Source organism: Salvelinus fontinalis, chromosome 12 (genome assembly GCF_029448725.1).
Source record: "Salvelinus fontinalis isolate EN_2023a chromosome 12, ASM2944872v1, whole genome shotgun sequence".
Taxonomy (NCBI): domain Eukaryota; kingdom Metazoa; phylum Chordata; class Actinopteri; order Salmoniformes; family Salmonidae; genus Salvelinus; species Salvelinus fontinalis.
This window is the reverse complement of record NC_074676.1, coordinates 38,826,947-38,849,414: the sequence shown is the minus strand read 5'-3', so window position 1 is coordinate 38,849,414 and position 22,468 is coordinate 38,826,947. Positions and strand designations below refer to the sequence as shown.

General features: G+C 40.4%; 1 protein-coding gene across 3 annotated transcripts in view; it reads left to right on the top strand.

Annotated features, from left to right (window-relative positions):
* Positions 1-21,753, top strand: part of LOC129867363 (CREB-regulated transcription coactivator 1-like) — a 31,440-nt gene extending 9,687 nt beyond the window's left edge. For 2 of the 3 annotated variants that reach the window (XM_055940717.1, XM_055940715.1), the window contains 9 exons: positions 3,257-3,333; positions 3,426-3,466; positions 3,805-4,028; positions 6,725-6,861; positions 9,227-9,451; positions 14,263-14,349; positions 16,018-16,104; positions 16,240-16,414; positions 16,700-21,753. In XM_055940717.1, the coding sequence (XP_055796692.1) occupies positions 3,257-3,333; positions 3,426-3,466; positions 3,805-4,028; positions 6,725-6,861; positions 9,227-9,451; positions 14,263-14,349; positions 16,018-16,104; positions 16,240-16,414; positions 16,700-16,911 (1,265 nt within the window). In that variant the 3' untranslated portion in view covers positions 16,912-21,753. The remainder of the gene's footprint in view (positions 1-3,256; positions 3,334-3,425; positions 3,467-3,804; positions 4,029-6,724; positions 6,862-9,226; positions 9,452-14,262; positions 14,350-16,017; positions 16,105-16,239; positions 16,415-16,699) is intronic. The other variant, XM_055940716.1, reaches the window with a different exon arrangement.
* The last annotated feature ends 715 nt before the right edge of the window (positions 21,754-22,468 follow it).

The window sequence follows — 22,468 nt, the reverse complement described above, 5'->3', positions numbered from 1 at the left end:
AGATAATATCGGCCGATTCCGATATACAGTTGAAGTTTACATACACTTAGGTTGGGGTCATTAAAACTAGTTTTTCAACAACTCCACAAGTTTCTTGTTAACAAACTATAGTTTTGGCAAGTCAGTTAGGACATCTACTTTGTGCATGACACAAGTAATGTTTCCAACAATTGTTTACAGACAGATTATTTCACTTATAATTCACTATATCACAATTCCAGTGGGTCAGAAGTTTACTTACACTAAGTTGACTGGGCCTTTAAACAGCTTGGAAAATTCCAGGAAAGGATGTCATAGCTTTAGAAGCTTCTGATAGGCTAATTGACATCATTTGAGTCAATTGGAGGTGTACCTGTGGATGTATTTCAAGGCCTACCTTCAAACTCAGTGCCTCTTTGCTTGACATCATGGGAAAATCAAAAGAAAACAGCCAAGACCTCAGAATTTTTTACATTTTTATATAGACCACAGGTCTGGTTCACCCTTGGGAGCAATTTCCAAACGCCTGAAGGTACCACGTTCATCTGTACAAACAGTGTGCAAGTATTAACACCATGGGACCACGCAGCCGTCATACCGCTCAGGAAGGAGACGCGTTCTGTCTCCTAGAGATGAACGTACTTTGGTGCAAAAATTGCAAATCAATCCTAGAACAACAGCAAAGGACCTTGTGAAGATGCTGGAGGAAACGGGTACAAAAGTTTCTATTTCCACAGTAAAACAAGTCCTATATCGACATAACCTGAAAGGCTTAGCAAGGAAGAAGCCACTGCTCAAAAACCGCCATGAAAAAGCCAGACTACGGTTTGCAACTGCACATGGGGACAAAGATAGTACTTTTTGGAGAAATGTCCTTTGGTCTGATGAATTAGAACTGTTTGTCCATAATGACCATCGTTATGTTTGGAGGAAAAAGGGTGAGGCTTGCAACCCGAAGAGCACCATCCCAACCGTGAAGCGGGGTGGCAGCATCATGTTGTGGGGGTGCTTTGCTGCAGGAGTGACTGGTGCACTTCACAAAATAGATGGCATCATGAGAAAGTGAAATTATGTGGATATATTGAAGCAACATCTCAAGACATCAGTAAGGAAGTTAAAGCTTAGTCACAAATGGGTCTTCCAAATGGACAATGACCCCAAGCATACTTCCAAAGTTGTGGCAAAATGGCTTAAGGACAACACAGTCAAGGTATTGGAGTGGCCATCACAAAGCCCTGACCTCAATCCTATAGAAAATGTGTGGGCAGAACTGAAAATGTGTGTGTGAGCAAGGAGGCCTACAAACCTGACTCAGTTACACCAGCTCTGTCAGGAGGAATGGGCCAATATTCACCCAACTTATTGTGGGAGCTACCCAAAATGTTTGGCCCAAGTTAAACAATTTAAAGGCAGTGCTATCAAATACTAATTGAGTGTATGTAAACTTCTGACCCACTGGGAATGTGATGAAAGAAATTAAAGCTGAAATAAATTATTCTCTCTGCAATTATTCTGCCATTTCACATTCTTAAAATAAAGTGGTGATCCTAACTGACCTAAAACAGGATATTCTTACTTGGATTAAATGTCAGGACTTGTGAAACGTTTAAATGTATTTGGCAAAGGTGAATGTGAACTTCTGACTTCAACTGTATCATGCATCCCTAGAATCCACATGTCGCCATGAAAGGGTAAGCCACAGTCTTCTGGATCATGTATTACATGAGTGGGTTGGGTTCCACTCAGGGATGGAAATTAATCCTAATTATTATGGTTACTTAAAAAAATGAAGTATTCCCTCCCCAACGGGCTCGGGAGAGGTGAACGTCGAGTCATACGTCCTCCGAAACATGACCTGCCAAACCACGCTTCTTAACACCTGCACGCTTAACCCGGAAGCCAGCTGCACCAATGTGTCGGAGGAAACACCGTTCAACTGACGACCAGTGTCATAGCAATTTCCTGTATTACCAAATGAGGAGAGTTACGAACCACACACCAGTCAGAGTTATACTTAAATTTCATCTTTAATAATATTATGAGCTTTACAATAGCCCTTTGACTCTCAGATCAATTCAGTCTCTATAATGAATTCTGAGAGGCCCTACAGTCGAATGCAAAGATCTTTTATAGCCAAGATACACCCCTCTCAATTTACATGACGAACCACAGATCTCTTCACAAAGTGCCTTTTATTTGAGAAAGGAGTATCCCTTAGCCAGATTGCATTCGCTATAAATTATCGCTCAGTTTGGTCTCTAAAATGAGGTTCTAATCTCGTTCCTGGTACTTCATAGTACAAAAACATTACCTCACTATCTGGACTGCTCTTTAGGCTTTATTGGCCAAAGACATGGTAAATCTCCTCTGTCAGTGCTATCTCATAGAGGCCCATCCTCAGTGGAAAACACACAATAGTCGACAGATTCTATTCTGTCGAATAAAACAACCATTCTAATGCAATACAAAGATTATAATGTAATCTTACAAGCACTATAACATAATCTTGCAATTTTCCACGACACCAGTCAGCTTGCAGGCACCCGGCCCACCACAAGGAGTCATTAGAGCACGATGAGCCAAGTAAAGCCCCCCACCCCCCCCGGCCAAACCCTCCCCTAACCCGGACGATGCTGGGCCAATTGTGCGCCACCCTATGGGACTCCCGGTAATGACAAGCTGTGCCCATCTGCCTTAGACCGCTGCGCCACTCGGGAGGCACTGACTCTTACTTTTTAGACCGGGCTATTAGAAAATGTGCCCATCTAGCACGCCAGCTGGTGACATGTTGTCTTCAAATATCGCATGTTATAGATTTCGGACCCTGGCTAGTAAAATGTATGCTCCACTAGCCGACTGGCCAGTGCCCAAAATCCTTAACTTCCATCCCAGGTTCCACTAGCTAACAGGTTTTGTCCATGTTGGAGCAACTATTCTCTTTCTGTGACGCTATCACCTTGTGTACAACCAACCACTGCTTTCTGATGAGGGAAATGTTGGTGTCGTATTTTGATTTGTAATTGATATTACTCAAGAATGCATGGAAAACGGATCAATAATATTGTGGTGACACACATTTGTGTGATATTCTGTAAACGGGAAGCATCTAGCTACCTGCCATTGAGCTCTACCTGATGTTTTAAGTGTCTAAAAAAACATTAAGCAACTTAATTTCACTACAGGAAAAGTACTACTTTAAAAATACTGCAATGTGGGTTGAATTTAAATGAGTGCCTTCAATTGTTGGTCATTATCCGATTGCTTTTTCACCATTCAGTGCTGCTGCTTACAGTTCCTGGGACTGAGGAGTCTGAATCACGCGCAGACAAGGATACACAGTGGGGTAACAAAAAGGTAGAGGAGCGAACATGAAGCCTAGTTGTTATATCAGTGCTTGCTCACAATTTTGGGATTTTTTTAAATGCTAAGTGTGCTTTGCCTTTCAGAACGACTCAAGACCCAAGTCTTGTGAAGTCCCTGGGATCAAGTGAGTACTTACTGCACATCCTATCATTCATAAATCTAAATATGGTATACCGGCAGGACCATACACTGTAAAAAGGTGCTGTGAGAAAGATCACTATCCAGGCCACTATCCAGGCCATAATTATGTTCAAAGATTACTCTGTGAAGAGAAAGTGTGTCTGTCTGAGAGAGGACCTATGACACCAGATAACTGACATTTCCACACAAGGCATAGAAAAATGTCATAATTCATGAAAACAAGCAAAAATAATTCAGAATGGATTACCTTTGCCATGTGCTGTTTTAGGTCATGTGTACCCCTGTTCTTTCTCCCCTCAAGTATATTTTTCTCCCCTCTAGTATATTTCCATCACCTGATCAGGAAGGGAACATGTCATTGATCCCGGCTACTCTCAACACAGGAGGCTCCCTGCCCGATCTGACCAATATCCAGTTCCCCCCACCACTGCCCACTCCGCTGGACACAGGCGACACATTGGTGTTTCCTTCCCTTAGCACCTCCAACAGCACGGGCAACCTGACCACCAACCTCACCCTCCTAGGCATCAGTGCTGCCAGCCACGGTAAGCCATCAATGGCTAAATGAATGTGGCACATTTTGTGTATGTAATATGAATAAATATATATACTACTACTATATACATTCAAAAGTTTGGGGTCACCTAGAAATGTCCTTGTTTATGAAAGAAAAGCAAAAAAAATATTTGTCCGTTTTTAAAATAACATCAAATTGATCAGAAATACAGTGTGGACATTGTTAATGTTGTAAATGACTATTGTAACTGGAAATTGATGATTTTTATGGAATATCTACATAGGCGTACAGAGGCCCATTATCAGCAACCTTCACTCCTGTGTTCCAATGGCACGTTGTTAGCTAATCCAAGTTTTTAATTTTTAAAGGCTAATTGATCATTAGAAAACCATTTTGCAATTGTTAGCACAGCTGAAAACTGTTCTGATTTAAAGAAGCAATAAAACTGGCCTTCTATAGACTAGTTGAGTATCTGGAGCATCAGTTTCATTAAATAGTACCCGCAAAACACCAGTCTCAAAGTCAACAGTGAAGAGGCGACTCCAGGATGCTGGTCTTCTAGGCAGAGTTCCTCTGTCCAGTGTCTGTGTTCTTTTGCCCATCTTAATCTTTCTTTATTTGCCAGTCTGAGATATATGGCTTTTTTTTGCAATTTTTCTTTGTAACTCAGCCTAGAAGGCCAGCATCCCGGAGTCGCATCTTCACTGTTGACATTGAGACTGGTGTTTTGCGGGTACTATTTAATGAAGCTGCCAGTTGAGGACTTGAGGTGTCTTTTTCAAACTGACACGCTAATGTACTTGTCCTCTTGCACAGTTGTGCACCGGGGCCTCCCACTCTTTCTATTCTGGTTCGTGCCAGTTTGCGCTGTTCTGTGAAGGGAGTAGTACACCGCGTTGTACGAGATCTTCAGTTTCTTGGCAATTTCTCGATGGAATAGCCTTCATTTCTCAGAACTAGAATAGACTGACGAGTTTCAGAAGAAAGAGCTTTGTTTCTGTCCATTTTGAGCCTGTAATCGAACCCATTAATATTCCATTAAATCTACCGTTTCCAGCTACAGTAGTCATTTACAACATTAACAATGTGTACACTGTATTTCTGATAAATTTTATGTTATTTTAATGGACAGAACGTGCTTTTCTTTCAAAAACATGGACATTTCTAAGTGACCCCAAACGTGAATGGCTGTGTGTGTGTGTGTATATATATATATATAAGCACAACCCCCACCTGTGGACGTCGGGCCCTCATACCACCCTCATGGAGTCTGTTTCTGACCGTTTGAGCAGACACATGCACATTTGTGGCCTGCTGGAGGTCATTTTGCAGGGCTCTGGCAGTGCACCTCCTTGCACTAAGGCGGTGGTACCGGTCCTGCTGCTGGGTTGTTGCCCTCCTACGGCCTCCTCCACGTCTCCTGATGTACTGGCCTGTCTCCTGGTAGCGCCTGCATGCTCTGGACACTACGCTGCCAGACACGGCAAACCTTTTTGCCACAGTTCGCATTGATGTGCCATCCTGGATGAACTGCACTACCTGAGCCACTTGTGTGGGTTGTAGACTTCGTCTCATGCTACCACTAGAGTGAGAGCACCGCCAGCATTCAAAAGTGACCAAAACATCAGCCAGGAAGCATAGGAACTGAGAAGTGGTCTGTGGTCACCACCTGCAGAATCACTCCTGTTTTGGGGGGTGTCTTGCTAATTGCCTATAATTTCCACCTTTTGTCTATTCCATTTGCACAACAGCATGTGAAATGTATTGTCAATCAGTGTTGCTTCCTAAGTGGACAGTTTGATTTCACAGAAGTGTGATTGACTTGGAGTTACATTGTGTTGTTTAAGTGTTCCCTTTATTTTTTTGAGCTATATATATATATGTATTTATTTATTTATTTATTTATTTATTTGAAATTCTGATAATGTAACCAAGGATAATCTCTGTGTTTTTCATTAACAAGCAAGTTCTGTATCTGTAAGTTAATTTTGTGATCCACTGTTTTACTGGTGGTTTATGTACAAAACCTTCCTGAACTCCATGCAGCACCATTTCTACCATTTGAGCAATTTGTTTTGGACATAACATCCAAAAATCTAACTTTGGCAATAGTCTACATGCCTAAGAAGAATAACCTGTTAACGTAATATCTGCATGGAGTACAATGATAATCATGTGACACAACTATATTGTCTTTGTAAGGTGTTTCCCATTACCCTGCAAAATGTTGCATCAAACTACCTACAGACACTGGAGCTCCTTGAACGTCTTGGCTAGACTTTTTCCCACCCCCCGGTATCTGGGAAAAGATGCTGTTGAAGGAACATGCACAGATAGCTGGCAGGAATATGGATGGCTCCACTTATTTATTTATGGCTCCTTGAGCATCTTTAGTTAAAATGCAGACTAGATTCTCTGAGGTAGTAGGTGAACCTTTTCACTACTGTCAATTTCACAGAATGATTATGCGTCAAGTTTCACCAGAAATGCCATTTGTCATGCTACTGAAAGCTAGATAGGTAGATGGATAGGTACTTTATTACTTAGTGATTGGTACTTACTTAGGGATTGGCATATAAGTGGATGCATGCATATCATAAACATATACAGCACAAGTCACTAGAAAATCTGTACAATGTAGTTGTGAAAACCCCCTAGCAATGTTACATTGCACAGCAATGCCCAAAAGAAGAGCCACTGATGCCTGTCCTGTTGTCTTGGCAGGGATCCCAACCACCTCTCAGCCTACCGTGACGGCCCAGCGCAGGCAGTCCACCCTTGTCCCCCTAACCCTAAACGCCGACCCACAGCAGTCCCCGCAGCAGCTCTCCCCCACCCTATCGCCCCCTCTCAACATCCAGGTGAGAGGCTATTTCTACTGTCGCATTCAGCAGGGATATTATTGAACTTTAACAGAGGTTTGTAACAAGTCGTTTTTAACATAGGGATATCACTTTCAGTTAATCTCTAACTAAAATGGGATTTTACCCTGATGTTTTAAAGGGCCAAAAGCATGATAGAACATTTTGATTCATTAGATTGTTTAATCAACCAGGTTAATTCTGAGAGAGAAAGGTGCTGGAGTTCGCTGAACGCCTATGCAGATATGTATTTTATCTCGACACTAAAACTTCAAACGGAGAACTGGTAGTAGTATTTTCAATTTATACTGAACAAAAAATGAACATTACATTTAAATAAATTAGGCCCTAATCTATGAATTTCACATGACTGGGAATACAGATATGCATCTGTTGGTCAAACATACCTTTTGACCATCATAGATCAGAAAAGTACCTGTGACCACCACTTGCATCATGCAGCACGACACATCTCCTTCACATAGAATTGATCAGGTAGTTGATTATGGCCTGTGGAATATAGTCCCACTCCTATTCAATGGCTGTGTGAAGTTGCTGGATATTGGTGGGAACTGCAACACACTGCCTCCCAAACATGCTCAATGGGTGACATGTCGTCTGGTGAATATGCAAGCCATGGAAGAACTGGGACATTTTCTGCTTCCATGAATTGTGCACAGATCCTTGCGACGTGGGGATGTGCATTATCATGCTGAAACATGAGGTGATGGTGGCGGATGAATAGCACGACAATGGGCCTCAGGATCTCATCATGGTATCTCTGTGCATTCAAATTACCATTGATGAAATGTAATTGTGTTCGTTGTCCATAGCTCTTGCCTGACCATACCATAAACCCACCGCCTCCATGGGGCATTCTGTTCACTATGTTGACATCAGCAAATCGCTCGCCCACACGACGCCATACAGGACACGTGGTCTGTGATTGTAAGGCTGGTTAGACGTACTGCCAAATTCTCTAAAACTAATTTGGAGGCAGCTTATGGTAGAGAAATTAACATTTAAATTCTCTGGCAACTGCTCTGGTGGATATTCCTGCAGTCAGCATGCCAATTGTACTCTCCCTCAACTTGAGACATCTGTGGTTTTGTGTTGTGACAAAATGGCACATTTTAGAGTGGCCTTTTATTGTCCCCAGCACAAGGTGCACCTGTGTCAGGATCATGCTGTTTAATCAGCTTCTTGATATGCCACACCTCTCAGGTGGATGGATTATCTTGGCAAAGAAGAAATGCTCACTAACAGGGATGTAAACAAATTTGTGCACAACATTTAGAGAAATAAGCTTTTTGTGTGTATGGAACATTTTTGTGAACTTTAATTTCAGCTCATGAAACATGGTACCAACACTTTACATGTTGCGTTCATATTTTTGTTCAGTGTGTATATAATAATGATTTAGTGGGTGATTTTATATTTGTCCTATTTCAATACACATGTGTGAATTGAAAATGTGTGTTTTGCACATCTCAACTTTCCTTGAGACACCCTTCAGAGAGTTGGGCCATGTCCAGGGTCTGCCTTTCACCTTGTTGGCTCGGGGATTCGAACTAGCAACCTTTTGGTTACTGAACCAATGCTCTAACTGCTATTCTACCTGCTGCCCTATATACATGGCTAAATCCCTATGTGAGATGAGCAAGTGATGCCTACCAGGTGTAGTTTGGCCTTGTTTCCTGGAATGACTCAGCTAGCAAGATCCCTCCAGAGTAATTTGGAGCTTTCAATTGCTCAAGGAAGGCATGACATCACAAACAATGCTCAGTGTGCAACGCTTTCAAATCTGAAACGATAAACCTTTCTCTGTCCATGGCACCAGTCTCTAATGTTTGTTGTTCTGTCCATGAACTGAGAATCTTTCTATAACGTATTAAAGCCTTTGCGTCGCTGGGTGAAAACTAGATCTTAACAAGATATTTAGCCACTCTTGTAATATATTGAAATGGAAGCGCAGTAAAAGGTGATTCATTCATTTTTATCAGTCTTCATCTGGGTGCTATTTACTAGATGACAATATAGGTAATGTATATTTTTCCACTTTATTTTTTATAGTACACTTGGGAAGATGATGCTTACATTTAGACATTTTACGTATTATTTGAGCCAACATCAGTTTTGTCAGTGTTTCGTTTGCGAGCAAAGAGCAGTGCGGTAGCTAACTAATTGGATATAATGTAATTGTTTCACCTCAGTTAGCAAGCTTGCTTAAATTATAGTTTTAAAGTTACCAAACGCTCTTACGTTATTTTGCTAGCTACTGTAACCCTGTTATAACAGTGTTGAATTCCTTGTTTTCGTTTTCAGGTTAAGTTCAAGCTTTTTTCCCTTCCTGTATTGTTACCAGGCAGTGGCGATGGACGCCTTGACTCTGGAGCAGCAGCTATCCCAGTATGCCTTCTTTAGCCAGCTGACAGCGCAGTCCCAGGCCCAAGTGCTCAATGACCTGCAGCAGCAAGCCCTGCCCCAGGGCATCAGGTTAATCACCCTGCCCCTGGCCACCACCACTGCCTCCACAGCCACCCAGTCCTCCCCAGTCAGCCAGATCGCGACGACTGTCAACATCAACTCGGTGAGTCGCACGCTCTGTAGACCAATGACAGTGGAAAACTGAGCTGACAAGATCCAAGAAAAAGCCAGTGTTGTAGTCCTTGTTTCGATGAGACTTACCATGGGCTTTTTGTATGGTGCTCTACACGGTGAAACGCTTTTGTTTGTGACATTGGAGGTGGGATTGTTGCTAAGTGTAAGTAGATTAGCCTTTTCCACAAGAGTATGGGAGGGTACATTACCAGTAGTAATTCTCATGATTTTTGAGACCGCTGTTTGTCAGAACAATTGTCTAGATCAGTGGATCCCAAACCTTTTTATAGTCCCGTACCGTTTCAAACATTCAACCTACAGCTGCGTACCACCTCTAGCACCAGGGTCAGCACACTCTCAAATGTTGTTTTTTGCCATCATTGTATGCCTGCCACACACACTATACAATACATTTATTTAACAAAGAATGAGTGAGTTTTTGTCACAACCTGGCTCGTGGGAAGTGACAAAGAGCTCTTATAGGACCAGGGCACAAATAATATTATAATAATAATAAGAATTTTGCTCTTTATTTAACCATCTTACATATAAAACCTTATTTGTTCATCAAGAATTGTGATTAACTTACCACAGGTTAATGAGAAGGGTGTGCTTGAAAGGATGCACATAACTCTACAATGTTGAGTTGTATTGGAGAGAGTTTCAGTCTTAAATTATTTTCCACACACAGTCAGTGCCTGTATTTGGGTTTCATGCTAGTAAGGGCCGAGAATCCACACTCACATAGGTACGTGGTTGCAAAGGGCATCAGTGTCTTAACAGCACGATTTGCCAAGGCAGGATACTCTGTGCGTAGCCCAATCCAGGAATCTGCCCGTGGCTTCTGATTTTTAAATGACATTTTCACAGAACCGCTTGTTGCAATTTCGATGATCTCTTGTTGACGTGGAGTGGAAGCAGGGCATGAAAGGGATAACGAATCCAGTTGTTTGTGTCATCCATTTCGGGAAAGTACCTGCGTAATTGCGCACCCAACTCACTCACTCAGTTGCTTCACTATATCACATTTGACATTGTCCGTAAGCTTGTTCATTTGCCCACAAATCAAACGATGATGGAAAGAACTGTGTGTTGTCCTTGTTAAACCAGACAGAAAAGAGCTCCAACTTCTTAATCCTAGCATCAGTTTTGTCCCGCACATTGAATATAGTCGCGGAGAGTCCTTGTAATCCTAGATTCAGGCGAGGAAAAAACATCACCCAGATAGGCCAGTAGCGTGAGTAACTCGTCATCATGCAAGTGGTCAGACAAGTGAAAATTATGGTCAGTAAAGAACTTTTCGCTCGTCTCTCAATTTAAAAAAGTGTCAATACTTTGCCCCTTGATAACCAGCTCACTTCTGCATGTTGTAAAAGCGTTACATGGTCACTGCCTATGTCATTGCAGAAAATACACGAGAGTTCAGGGGCCTTGCTTTTTCACTGTTGTGTCCAAAACTCTCTTTCAAGCTGTCAGGCATTCCCTTGGCAGCAAGAGCCTCTCGGTGGATGCTGCAGTGTACACAAGTGGCGTCGGGAGCAACTGTTTGCACACGCGTTACCACTCCACTATGTCTCCCTGTCATGGCTTTAGCGCCATCAGTCCAGATACCAACACATATTGACCACCAAAGTCCATTTGATGTCACAAAGCGGTCCAGTACTCTAAAAATATCCTCTCCTGGTTTCCAGTGGTTTGCAGAAGAGGATGTCTTCCTTAATTGACCCCCCCCTCCCCCATATAATTCACTGGCTTGTATGCGAAGCAGGAATTGTTTCAAAACATCTCCTGCCATGTCACTGATGCATCGTGAAAGTGTTGTTTGATGAAGGCCTTGTCTGAATAGTTTTTTGGGGCTTCCCCCCCCCAGCCATATCCACGGCAGCAGGAAGATTTAAGTCCTCCACAATAGTATGGGGCTTGCCTGTCCTAGCCACTCGGTAGCTCACCATATAAGACGCTTCTAGCCCCTTCTTATTAATGGTATGTGTTGCTTTTATCCATGTCTTACTACTCGAACGTAGTCTTAGTTCTCCCTCAAATTCCTGTGGCTTATTTTTCAAATTGGCATGTTTTGTTTCTAAAAATCTGCGCAAGAGTGAAGGTTTCATCGAGTTGTGAGTACTTTTGCACATATAACACACTGTGGCTGGGGAAAGACACTACTCCCAATATAAGTGAACCCCAAATCAATGTAGTTCTCCTCATATTTGAGCTTCTTTGATGGTTCAACTTCCCTGTCTGTTGCTCGGTGCTTTCCCAGGTAAGGGGGCAGTAGCTCTTCGGCTGCATCAGATTCACAACTGTCAGTGTCCATGCTAGCTGGGCTAACAACAAATGTAGAATTACTGATGCTAGCATTGGATCTGCTCGTGGAAGCAGAACAACTTGATGTCGGCAGGTGTAGTACTGCTGGTAGTAGCAGTACTACCAGTAGAGCTGGTATGTGTCTCTATTTTTTTTCACCGTTTATCAATTTTCGAGCAAACAGAATGAGCAGCAGCCAGGTTTGGCTACTTACGGACCGTTGGTGGTATACTCCACCAACTCCCGCCGTACTCCCGCCAGAGAGTAACTTTTAATGTGATTGGATTTTAATTTGACTAGGCTACCTGTATTTGACTTATTTCGCTGAACACTAGATAGTTTCATTTTAGGCAGTGAAACAAGGCTACTCAGGCGAGGGGGAAGAACCAACCCAAATGTATAGCCCCGTTGGAAAACATAAATGGACTGTTTGAAAATGTGCATTTTTTAAAAATACAAAAGTATATATTCTTTTACATGTGAATCACGTTTTTATTTGGCGTACCCCGACGGCATTGTGCGTACCTCCGTTTGGGAATACCTGGTCTAGATTATTGTGGTAAGTTCTCGTTTAATTTAAAATAATTTCTGAAAGTAATAAAATTATATTAGCTAGATAGCTTGCTAGCGAGTTATAGCTGCGTACCATAAATTCTGCTTTGTTTAGAGATCAACAGGTAGGGAGGAATTACTTAACCCCGTAAGGTCGCATCTGCGGTGAAAGGTGACAGCTAGAGCATTGTTGTCAGACCATGAGACATCCAGAAAATCGTTCTTCGCGCAGAATCGTCTGTAGTGTCCGAACGGTTTGGCCTACAAACTATTATTTCCTGTCTGTGGAAAGGTGAGACTCACGAACATGTACATGTTTTGCCCTTGGATGTCGACAGGCCTCACAAGACTCGTCTAAAGGTCCCCCGGCACTAGTTGAAAAAAATATATGGAGACTGTTTACTGCCAAAAAGAAGGGGTGAAATGTATGTAAAACATTTTTTTACAAATGTTCCCTGATTTTTATTTAATTATTATAATTTTTTAAATCTCAGATATGGGACAGACACTCAGAAAACAAACTTCCTTGTGAGTTTTTTGGGGGGACTGTCGGTGGTTCCATGTAGTGAATCTGTTATTCAGTGCGTTTGCATGGGCTAATAGCAGTAAGCCCAAATCATTTATTTTATTACTTTTTTTTATACTTCAAGGTGTTTTCATACATTCAAAAAATACTTTTCTAGAAATAAGAGTAGGAAAGCGGTCATGCGTTTGGATAATTAATACACTGCAGTAAATAAAAGCTTGTCAATCTTGTCCAGTCTACACAAACCGGTGTGCGCCATAACCAGTCATATCTACAGTAGCCCTATATGCAAATAGGCAATTGCCATACGAGCCTCTGCCATTCACTTTGAATGCTAGAAAAATTAGAAAGCTGTCGCAAAAGCCACAATACACCCGAATGGTTTCCTGTAAATACCACGGGACTCGTCTTTTTGGGAACTTTACATCTCTCCCTCAGTTGCCTACTGTATACACATCACCAACAGCTACAACAACAACCACTTCAACACATGTTAGGGACAGTTTGGTCCAACTCAAGGTGTCATAAAAAAATGCGCTCCCAAAGGAAAAAAATATTTCTCACATCACCATCCCCTTGTACTGTAAAATAAATTACATACCCTACCCCCTCATATAGATTAACTCCAACATTATATTTACGACCACAAATAACAAACTGTAGCGACCCTGTGGATATCGACTTTGCCAATTCAACCAAAATGCTCTTGTGGCACAGGTGATGCCACGCAGGGCTTCGGCCAGAAGATTTAGGGTTCGCCAACCACAGTGGACAAGTTCCTCTGTGGTTGGCGTACTGCTTCATTGCCTTTTCTAGTTTGATGGGTTTGAGATTCCTAGCCTTTGTCTTTTTGTCCAAAATATTGTGTGAGTGCCAACTGAATGGCAGGCAGCAAATAATGTAGCTTGCCAGCTGTGATTTACAACCGAACAGCAATATTTAGTGGACTACAAAGCAATGTATTGGGGCATTAATCTATTCTGCCAACAATGTCAGACTATAAGCAATGGAGTTTTGAATCAAATAGAGCCTATTTTTAAAACCTCTTATGAAGTTGGTGAATTTAATATTTTGGGCTGATAAAAAAAATTTTTTTATACAGTATCTGCAAATTAGCTAAAATGGTGTCAGTTGCACTTTAAGATCTGTGCAGTCTCTTTACTTGGGTTTCTTCTGTTGGGTTGAGTTTCCTGCTTGTCGATACCTTGACTGTTTATACCCAGTGAAATTCTAGCTCCAACAAAGTTTGGTTCATTGGTCCCCTTCAGCAATGGCTGATGTTTTTTTGGGGAGTGAACTGGTCTGTGATTTAGATGGTGTAAGAGCCCACCTTAGACTCTCCTTGGGCCCTTTCTGAGTGCTCTTTGTCTAGGATTATGGAACTCTGCACCGGTTAACACTCTTCCTTCCAACAGTACCGCAATCAGACTGGCTCTCCGGCCAATCAGTCTCCAACCTCCCCAGTCTCCAATCAAGGCTTCTCCCCTGGCGGCTCGCCTCAAGTAAGGGCGAAACCACCAAGATGCTTTGTTGGGGAGGGTTTTTTGCCCAAAATTGGCTGTAATTGGTCTAGCTGCTGCTCATCCCAGCCTCTTGCTCCCCTCCATGGTGTCAGCAATCCCATCTCCTCTCCTCCAGACCACTGCTCGCTGTCTGCTTATCATATTGACTCAGGCCTTTGAGTGTTGTCGCATAGCAGCTTTTTGTGTTTTTGCTTGAACCCAATATACACTGAGTGTACAAAACATTAAGAACACCTTCCTAATATTGAGTTGCACCACCCACCTCTACAAGGTGTCAAGCATTCCACAGGGATGCTGGCCCATGTTGACTCCTATGCTTCCCACGGTTGTTAAGTTGGCTGGATGTCCTTTGGGTGGTGGACCATTCTTGATACACATGGGAAACTGTTGAGCGTGAAAAATCCAGCAATGTTGCAGGTCTTGACACAAACTGGTGTGCCTGGCACCTTCTACCATACCCTGTTCAAAGGCACTTAAATCTTTTGTCTTGCCCATTCTCCCTTTTGAATGGCACACATACACTATCCATGTCTCAATTGTCTCACGGCTTAAAAGTCCTTCTATACTGTTATGAAGTGGATTTAATAAGTGACATCAATAAGGGATCATGGCTTTCACCTGGATGCACCCGGTCAGTCTAATTCATGGAAAGAGCAGGTGTCCTTAATGTTTTGTACACTCAGTGCATGTCCTGTGTGTATGCAGCACCTACATAGAAACTTAATTATGATTATTTTTAGTTAGTCTAACACGTTGATAGCAGCTTTGGTTGTTTCCTGTTTTATGTGGCATTGTTTCCAGCATATTTTACAAAAAAGTGCCAGAGGTTTGGGAAATTGGTTTGAGCTCTTTCTAGTTCTGTTCCTCTGAAAGTGTCTGATTCCATGTACTGTAGCTAGCTGTAGTAATGTCATCTTCCACCAACTTATTATGCTGTTTTTTTAATCTTCTATTGTTACTGAATGCCAAAGTTTGGTGTTTTATATTGGCGAACATTGGCATTCAATATGTGCTTAGAAAGTGGATACATCACAAAATGTGTCAAATGGTAAATATTACTGGACCTAGTCAGTTGAGGGCATGAAACAGCATTGCAGTTGCTAGTAGAGAAACTGCAGAAGCCAATTAACCTCACCCCACAGTAAGCCAAGTTAGCTACTGTAGCTAGCCAAAGTAATTTGCATTTATTTGCTGTCGTTAGTTAGTGCTACAGCATTGTTTTGCTAGCTTACAATATCATCCCCCTAAAAATGACAAGATGGCGATTGTGACGTTTCTATATTCTAAATGAAGGCCTATTGCTCCAGATTTTTATAATGTTAGGGTTCACATCTTACTGATAAAACATTTATGTGGATGTGGCTCTTATGAATCATGCTGTGTCTATGGTAATTTTGGGCCTGAATAGGCATTATGATGTGTTATGAGATGCTGGTGTTTGCCATCATGAACAGCCATTTACCTAACGGTAATTGAATGGCTTGTGAATTGCCTCATGCCTTTTGTGATGTTTCATGACTTTAATGTTCCCTTTTATATCCCTCAGATACCCAAGAAAAGGCTTTACCCATTGACTGTAAGTCTATTAGTTTCCATAACCCTTTTTTTGATGTTGTACTTTAATCAGATGTCAAATGTCTCTTTCAGCACATTCCAGTGGTGGGCAGTATATTTGGGGATTCTTTCTACGACCAGCAGCTAGCATCAAGGCAGACCAACGCTCTCTCCCATCAGGTGACTTAACCCACACTAAACTAGGCCATGAATTTCACAACCACTACATCCCCACGTATTACAACTTGTGCCTGATCTCTGTGTTCTATTTCCTAACTTGACCTATTACATGTTTTTTTCTTTTCACTTGCTTAGCTCGAACAGTTCAATATGATTGAGAACCCGATCAGCTCCAATAGCCTGTACAGCCAGTGCTCCACCCTCAACTACACACAAGCAGCTATGATGGGCCTCACAGGGAGCAGCCTGCACCACTCCCAGCCGTTGGGCTACGGTAGCCATGGCAACATCCCAAACATCATCCTCACAGGTACCGAGCAGCAGCTGAGTCGATTAGAGAGCCTGTCATGTAATTCAACTTAGTTGGGCACTGTACACACCTATTCAAGTTTTGTTCGTCCTGGCTTGATTAGTCAATTGTTTTATGAAGTTTGGCCAGTATGAGTAAAACGTGTTTTGTAAGATTAGTTGTATTTAGTTTCTCTTGTTACAGATTCTTTGGGTGAAGACTGTTACTTAAAGTAATACTGTTAATTAACTAGCAGCTGCTTTGATTTAATGATTGTCAAATGTTTCCCTAATTGTTGTGTTTTAGTGACAGGCGAGTCTCCGCCCAGCCTCTCTAAGGAGTTAACCAACTCACTGGCCGGCGTCGGAGATGTCAGCTTCGACGCGGACTCACAGTTCCCATTGGACGAGCTGAAGATCGACCCCCTCACCCTGGACGGACTGCACATGCTCAATGACCCCGACATGGTTCTGGCCGACACTGCCACTGAGGACACGTTTAGGATGGATAGGCTGTAATAGAGAATGCTGTCAGTGACCAATAACAAAAAAGAACCCTAGGAAGAAAGGGAACCAGGCATGGCTATTCAACCTCGCACTCACCCTCAAGTCCTTTAAATGATGAGCCACCAAAACCCATTGTGGAGAAGGACATGCAATGGCTTGTTAGGGTCAGGAATGGAATTGCTGTAATTTCCAATGAGATTGTTGGTTGGTCAGAGCTTTGCTAGCTTGCTGCGTTAACTATCTATAATTACTTACCATATATCCCACAGTGTCACACTTGATAACGGATTGTATATCTCCTTTTGATTTTTATTTTTATTTTTCTACAAATCTACATGCATTTAAAAAGCAAAAAGCCACTAGGAAGGTGAGCTGCACCATACCTATTATCATTCCTTACCAACCATATAAGCTTTATATTTCACACTCAAAGCTTTATTTTTATTGACAACCAAATGTTAATGTTTGCGTTATGCCTATGTTGGATTATGTTCTGTTTAAATGTATGTTTTTATTTATTGAAATATTTATTACTTCAGTTGAATGTTTTTTTTATTGTTGCATTTCAAAATGTGTTTGAGTTCGAAGCCAAAATGTCTCTGCTCTAACTGTATTGTGCAAACTACACTTATGTATCTATTAATTTAAGTTACATATTTATGTATTAAGCTGCTCTGTTAAATTTAAGGAGTACAAATCCTCCCCATGTTTGCTCTTACGGTTGCAAGTTGCTACGACATCTCGCTAGATAGAATCAGATAAGGCCTCTTAAAATAGAGGATAGGATCTGCATTTGTGTTTTCTTTCATCACTTACATGGGCCCGCAATCGTTGGGTTTTGTCTTGTGCCAATGCTGTTTTTAAATGTAGCATAATTAATGAAAAACATATACAACAGATGCTTATATTTAGCTGCTCATAAGCTTAAGCAAATGTGACAATGTAAACATAGCAAATGCAAATACCCAAACTAGATGGCCATAATTCTCCTTTGCATGCATATCCAGATTGAATGCCTCCTGAAAATCTGAAGGATACAAGCTCCTCAGAAACCTGTTGAACTTGTCACTGTGAGATCACCTGATTTTGCCTTACATATTGAGTATTGTACTGTTTTTAAGTGTAACTAATGTGACAGTGTATTTTCTTAACTTCTAACATTTTCTTGTATTTTAGAGGAATTTTAAATCCTAGTCAGTGACAATATTTGTGGTTATGTAGTGTAAAGTTTGACAAATCACTGTACTGTATTTTGTACTGGTACACTTTCTAGATGAGTTATGGGTGTTTTGTAAAAAAGGAAATGTTGATTTCAAATTTGATGGAGAGTGCAAATATGGGGAGGCTTTCTTCTCCTTAAAGGGAAACTTACAAACGCAAATACAATTATTTTGCTAGACAATTGTTATGATAAAAAACAATGTTACTTATAATTAATATTTGGTTCTTCCCTCCAGATTAGGGGCTGGTAGAAAACTATTTGAACCATTCCATTTTATGCACATAGCAAAATGAGTCCCAAAACACATGTAGAACTTTGCAAAAGTGGTTAAAATGGGCAGAACTTTTTTCTATACGCTAACTTGTAGAGCTGAAATACTTTAACTTTTTATTTTACTCTATCTTCCCCTCTGTTTCATATTCTGACATTTCTGTTTTGAAAACTAATATAGCAAGATGGAAGTGAAGAGCAACTTGGTTAAATTGGATGTTTCCTTCTATGGGCTGAGAATGTGTAAACCATTTAGTGGCAAGTGTCAACCATTTATTTGTTTGGTAAAGAACAATATTAGTTTTTTAGTTTTTCTCTTAACCTTTGACATTTTTATACTGTAGCTATGTTTGATCATGTTTCTACTGTACAGTGAATTGTGTGTGTATATACAGAAAATGTAAATGGTACTTTTTACCTAAATCCCAATGTGGGAAGAGGCATAGTTCCACAACTATGAAGTTAATGATAAGTACAAATATATATTTGAGAGAGAATATTTGATTCTTACGCAAATCGGAAATGAGAAATCATACCATTGCATCACTAGAATATGTAGAAATGCATCGTTATACAAAAGACTGTTTGAGCCAAACTGCAATACACCAGTATGCTACTTTCTTACAGTGCCATCCAGATTAATTCTCTGCAAATTAGTTTTGTTTGTCTGAACATTTTCCAAAATGTGCATTCTGATATCCTGTACATAGGCTATAGCTGAAACAAAATGACCGCATGACAAAAATGGAAGTGAACCTCAGAAAAAGGCCTTCAAATCAAATGTTTGGTCACACATATTTAGCAGATATTATTGCGGCTGTAGCGAAATGCTCGTTTTCTATGCAGGTTTGATTTAAATTGCGCTCTACAATGTTGGAAAAACAGAAAAACACCCCATCAAAAATGATGCATGCGTCAGTTGTTCCTAATGATTCACATAAATGGTTACTTTTCAGATGACTGTGTTGCCTCCATTTATGCATAATGCTAGCTCATTGCTGAAATAAGAATCTATTTGTATAAGGTCTTGGAATTTCTGTTTCAACAAATGACATAAGCATTTTTCTTGAATATCTCTTACTACCATCCATTTGTTGTTCAATTGAATTGGCTGTTACTTGCTTTTGAACCTAGTTCTTCACTGTAGCACTTTGCTGTGGGTTTTAAATAGTTGATCCTGTAAGGCGAACCTATTATGAATCCCATCTTCATAACACAGACGTTTTTTAAAAGTGGTAGTTCACTCCAAAGATTGACGATTTCAGCTCTCAAAGTTGTCTAATGTTGAGATGAAGCCATTTCAAAAAGAGGGTTGATGAGTTAAGGAGCCAACTTCTTTCAAATTCTTAATCAACTTTGAATTTCCTGATCCAGAAAAAGTTTTCTAGCCTAATCAGAAACCATGGCAACAAATCCTCCAACTCTAACCGGCTTCATTGCAGGATAACTCAACTTATATCTTGAACTTGGAAATTCACATCGTCGCATTATCCTCAAATAATCAAATCAAAACGATGGATGTGAAAGCCGAATAGTTGATGTGATTTATAGCATGCATATTGTAATTAGTTTGATGCAACTTTTTGTCTTCAAATGACCACCCAAATTACTGAGCTACAAGTGTAAACTGAAAGGAAAAAATTATGGAATCAGTTGGTGTGCATCTTTTCCATTCCTTTAAGAATGAGGCGCACACTGAATAACTGAAGCTACAGAACATTAGGCTTGGGCCATGGACTCCTCTTGACATTAGACCACAATATAACATCTTCGGACAAATTTCGATTTTGGAGTGAACTGTCACTTTAATGGCCTGGCAAGAGTAAAAACAAAAACAGTTTCACTAGCTACTTAAATATGGCGCTTACAGTTGCGGTCAAACTTGGCACTGTTCACTATCTTTAAAAAAATAAGTTGAAATTGAAAGAACTGTTGAATTTCAAGTGTATTTGTTTAATTTACAACTGCACATGACCAAGAGAGAAAATGAAATTGAGATTTTTAACTTAAGTCAAAAAATTGGTGGACTGGATTATTCAAATTAATTTGGTTGGAGGCAAGTGATTCTCTTTAACTGTGTAATTTCTCACCTGTGGTAAGTTGCAGGTGCCTACAGGGTAAAAATAGCCATTCAAACCATTTTGAAAAGAGAACATTCTGCTCCATTGCACTCAATTGTAAAGTGCCTATGTATTTGACTGTACTCTGTATTTGCAGTTAAACTTGACTGTCAAGAGAGCTTACTGTCAGTTGCATGACATGACAGATGTTATAAGTAGTCCCTATTGCTGATGCGGGTTTATTGAAAATGATTCAGCACTATCATGTTGACTTCAGCAGTATGTGTATGAACTATGGCTACCTAGCTAACATAAATTGAGGCATGTTTTGAAATCAATTCTAAACATATCAGTTACTGTGACTGCATACAGTAAGACATATTCTATGTAAGGTTTAACAAACATGTTTATTGTACTGTATGTGTTCTTATTCTGTTGCCTTCTCACTTAAGTTATGGTCACCTGCCTTGTGAATGTGAACAGTGACTGTTCTGTTAATGCTGACTGTTTTAGCCCAAATTTGAAGAAAGCGTATATTCTTTTTTGTAAAGCCGGTAATTTTAAATGCGACTTAGAAGCATATTCCTTATTTTGGGATGCAAAACCAGAAAGGGCTTATTCCAATGCAGCTTGTTTTCCCATCATGTTAAAAAAAGAAATAGCACTCAATGTATACTTACTTGTCGATCAATGTACCATACTGCTCTGCATATGCATGGGAAGTGGAAATCTAAAAAGGTGATGTGGACTCCTGTTGACAGTCGTTATTGAAATAAACTGACTGAAGTGAGAATGTTATCTTGATTCTCACTAAGTATACTGTCACTGCCTGAGTACCTGTCACCACAAATTCCCTCAACTAATAAGGTAAACATTGAGCAATTGCAAAGGAACTTAATCTCAAGTGAATGAATAATTATGTTTTGTTACCCATACTTTAAATGCATGAATGAATCCATATAATGGATTCATTCATAATATAGTATGAATAATATATAATATATAATATAGTATGAATCCATATAATTGCTTCCTCTAGAACAGTTGATGTTGGAAAACCTAAAATTACACTTTTGGCAAGTATTTCCATTTAGTAATGTAAAGAAAATCTCTTCTTGGTCAGCTTTTAAGTGGGTATCACATATTTAACCATTGTCCTGTAAATCATATTCTGAGATGTAGTATTTCTTTGTTGCTATGTGAAACTACGTATGTGGCCCATTTGTAAGATTAAACTTGAATGTGGGTGGCATCTTTTTCCTGTACATAGTCTCAATATCAAATAAAACTAATTTTCACTAAGGTTTACTAAATGTGTGACATTTGAACTATCTATATATCATATTGTCCTTGTTCTGTTATTTATATTTTGTAATCTGTATTTCTGTATGTGGTTTTTTTTTTAAATAATTGGAATACCTGTGCATGTTTGATTTCAGTTCCAAACTTTTTATCAGCATTCAAAGCAGTTGCTCAAGGCCTCACAGTTTCAGTCTAGATCGTAGTAGGAGGACTTTCCATCAGTTTCGGTCTAGTTAGTAGGAGGACTTTCCATCACAGTTTCGGTCTAGTTAGTAGGAGGACTTTCCATCACAGTTTCAGTCTAGTTAGTAGTAGGAGGACTTTCCATCACAGTTTCAGTCTAGTTAGTAGGAGGACTTTCCATCACAGTTTCAGTCTAGTTAGTAGTAGGAGGACTTTCCATCACAGTTTCTGTCTAATTAGTAGTAGGACTTTTCATCACAGTTTCGGGCTAGTTAGTAGTAGGACTTTCCATCACAGTTTCAGTCTAGTTAGTAGGAGGACTTTCCATCACAGTTTCAGTCTAGTTAGTAGTAGGACTTTCCATCACAGTTTCAGTCTAGTTAGTAGTAGGACTTTTCATCACAGTTTCGGGCTAGTTAGTTGTAGGACTTTTCATCACAGTTTCAGTCTAGTTAGTAGTAGGACTTTCCATCACAGTTTCAGTCTAGTTAGTAGTAGGACTTTTCATCACAGTTTCGGGCTAGTTAGTTGT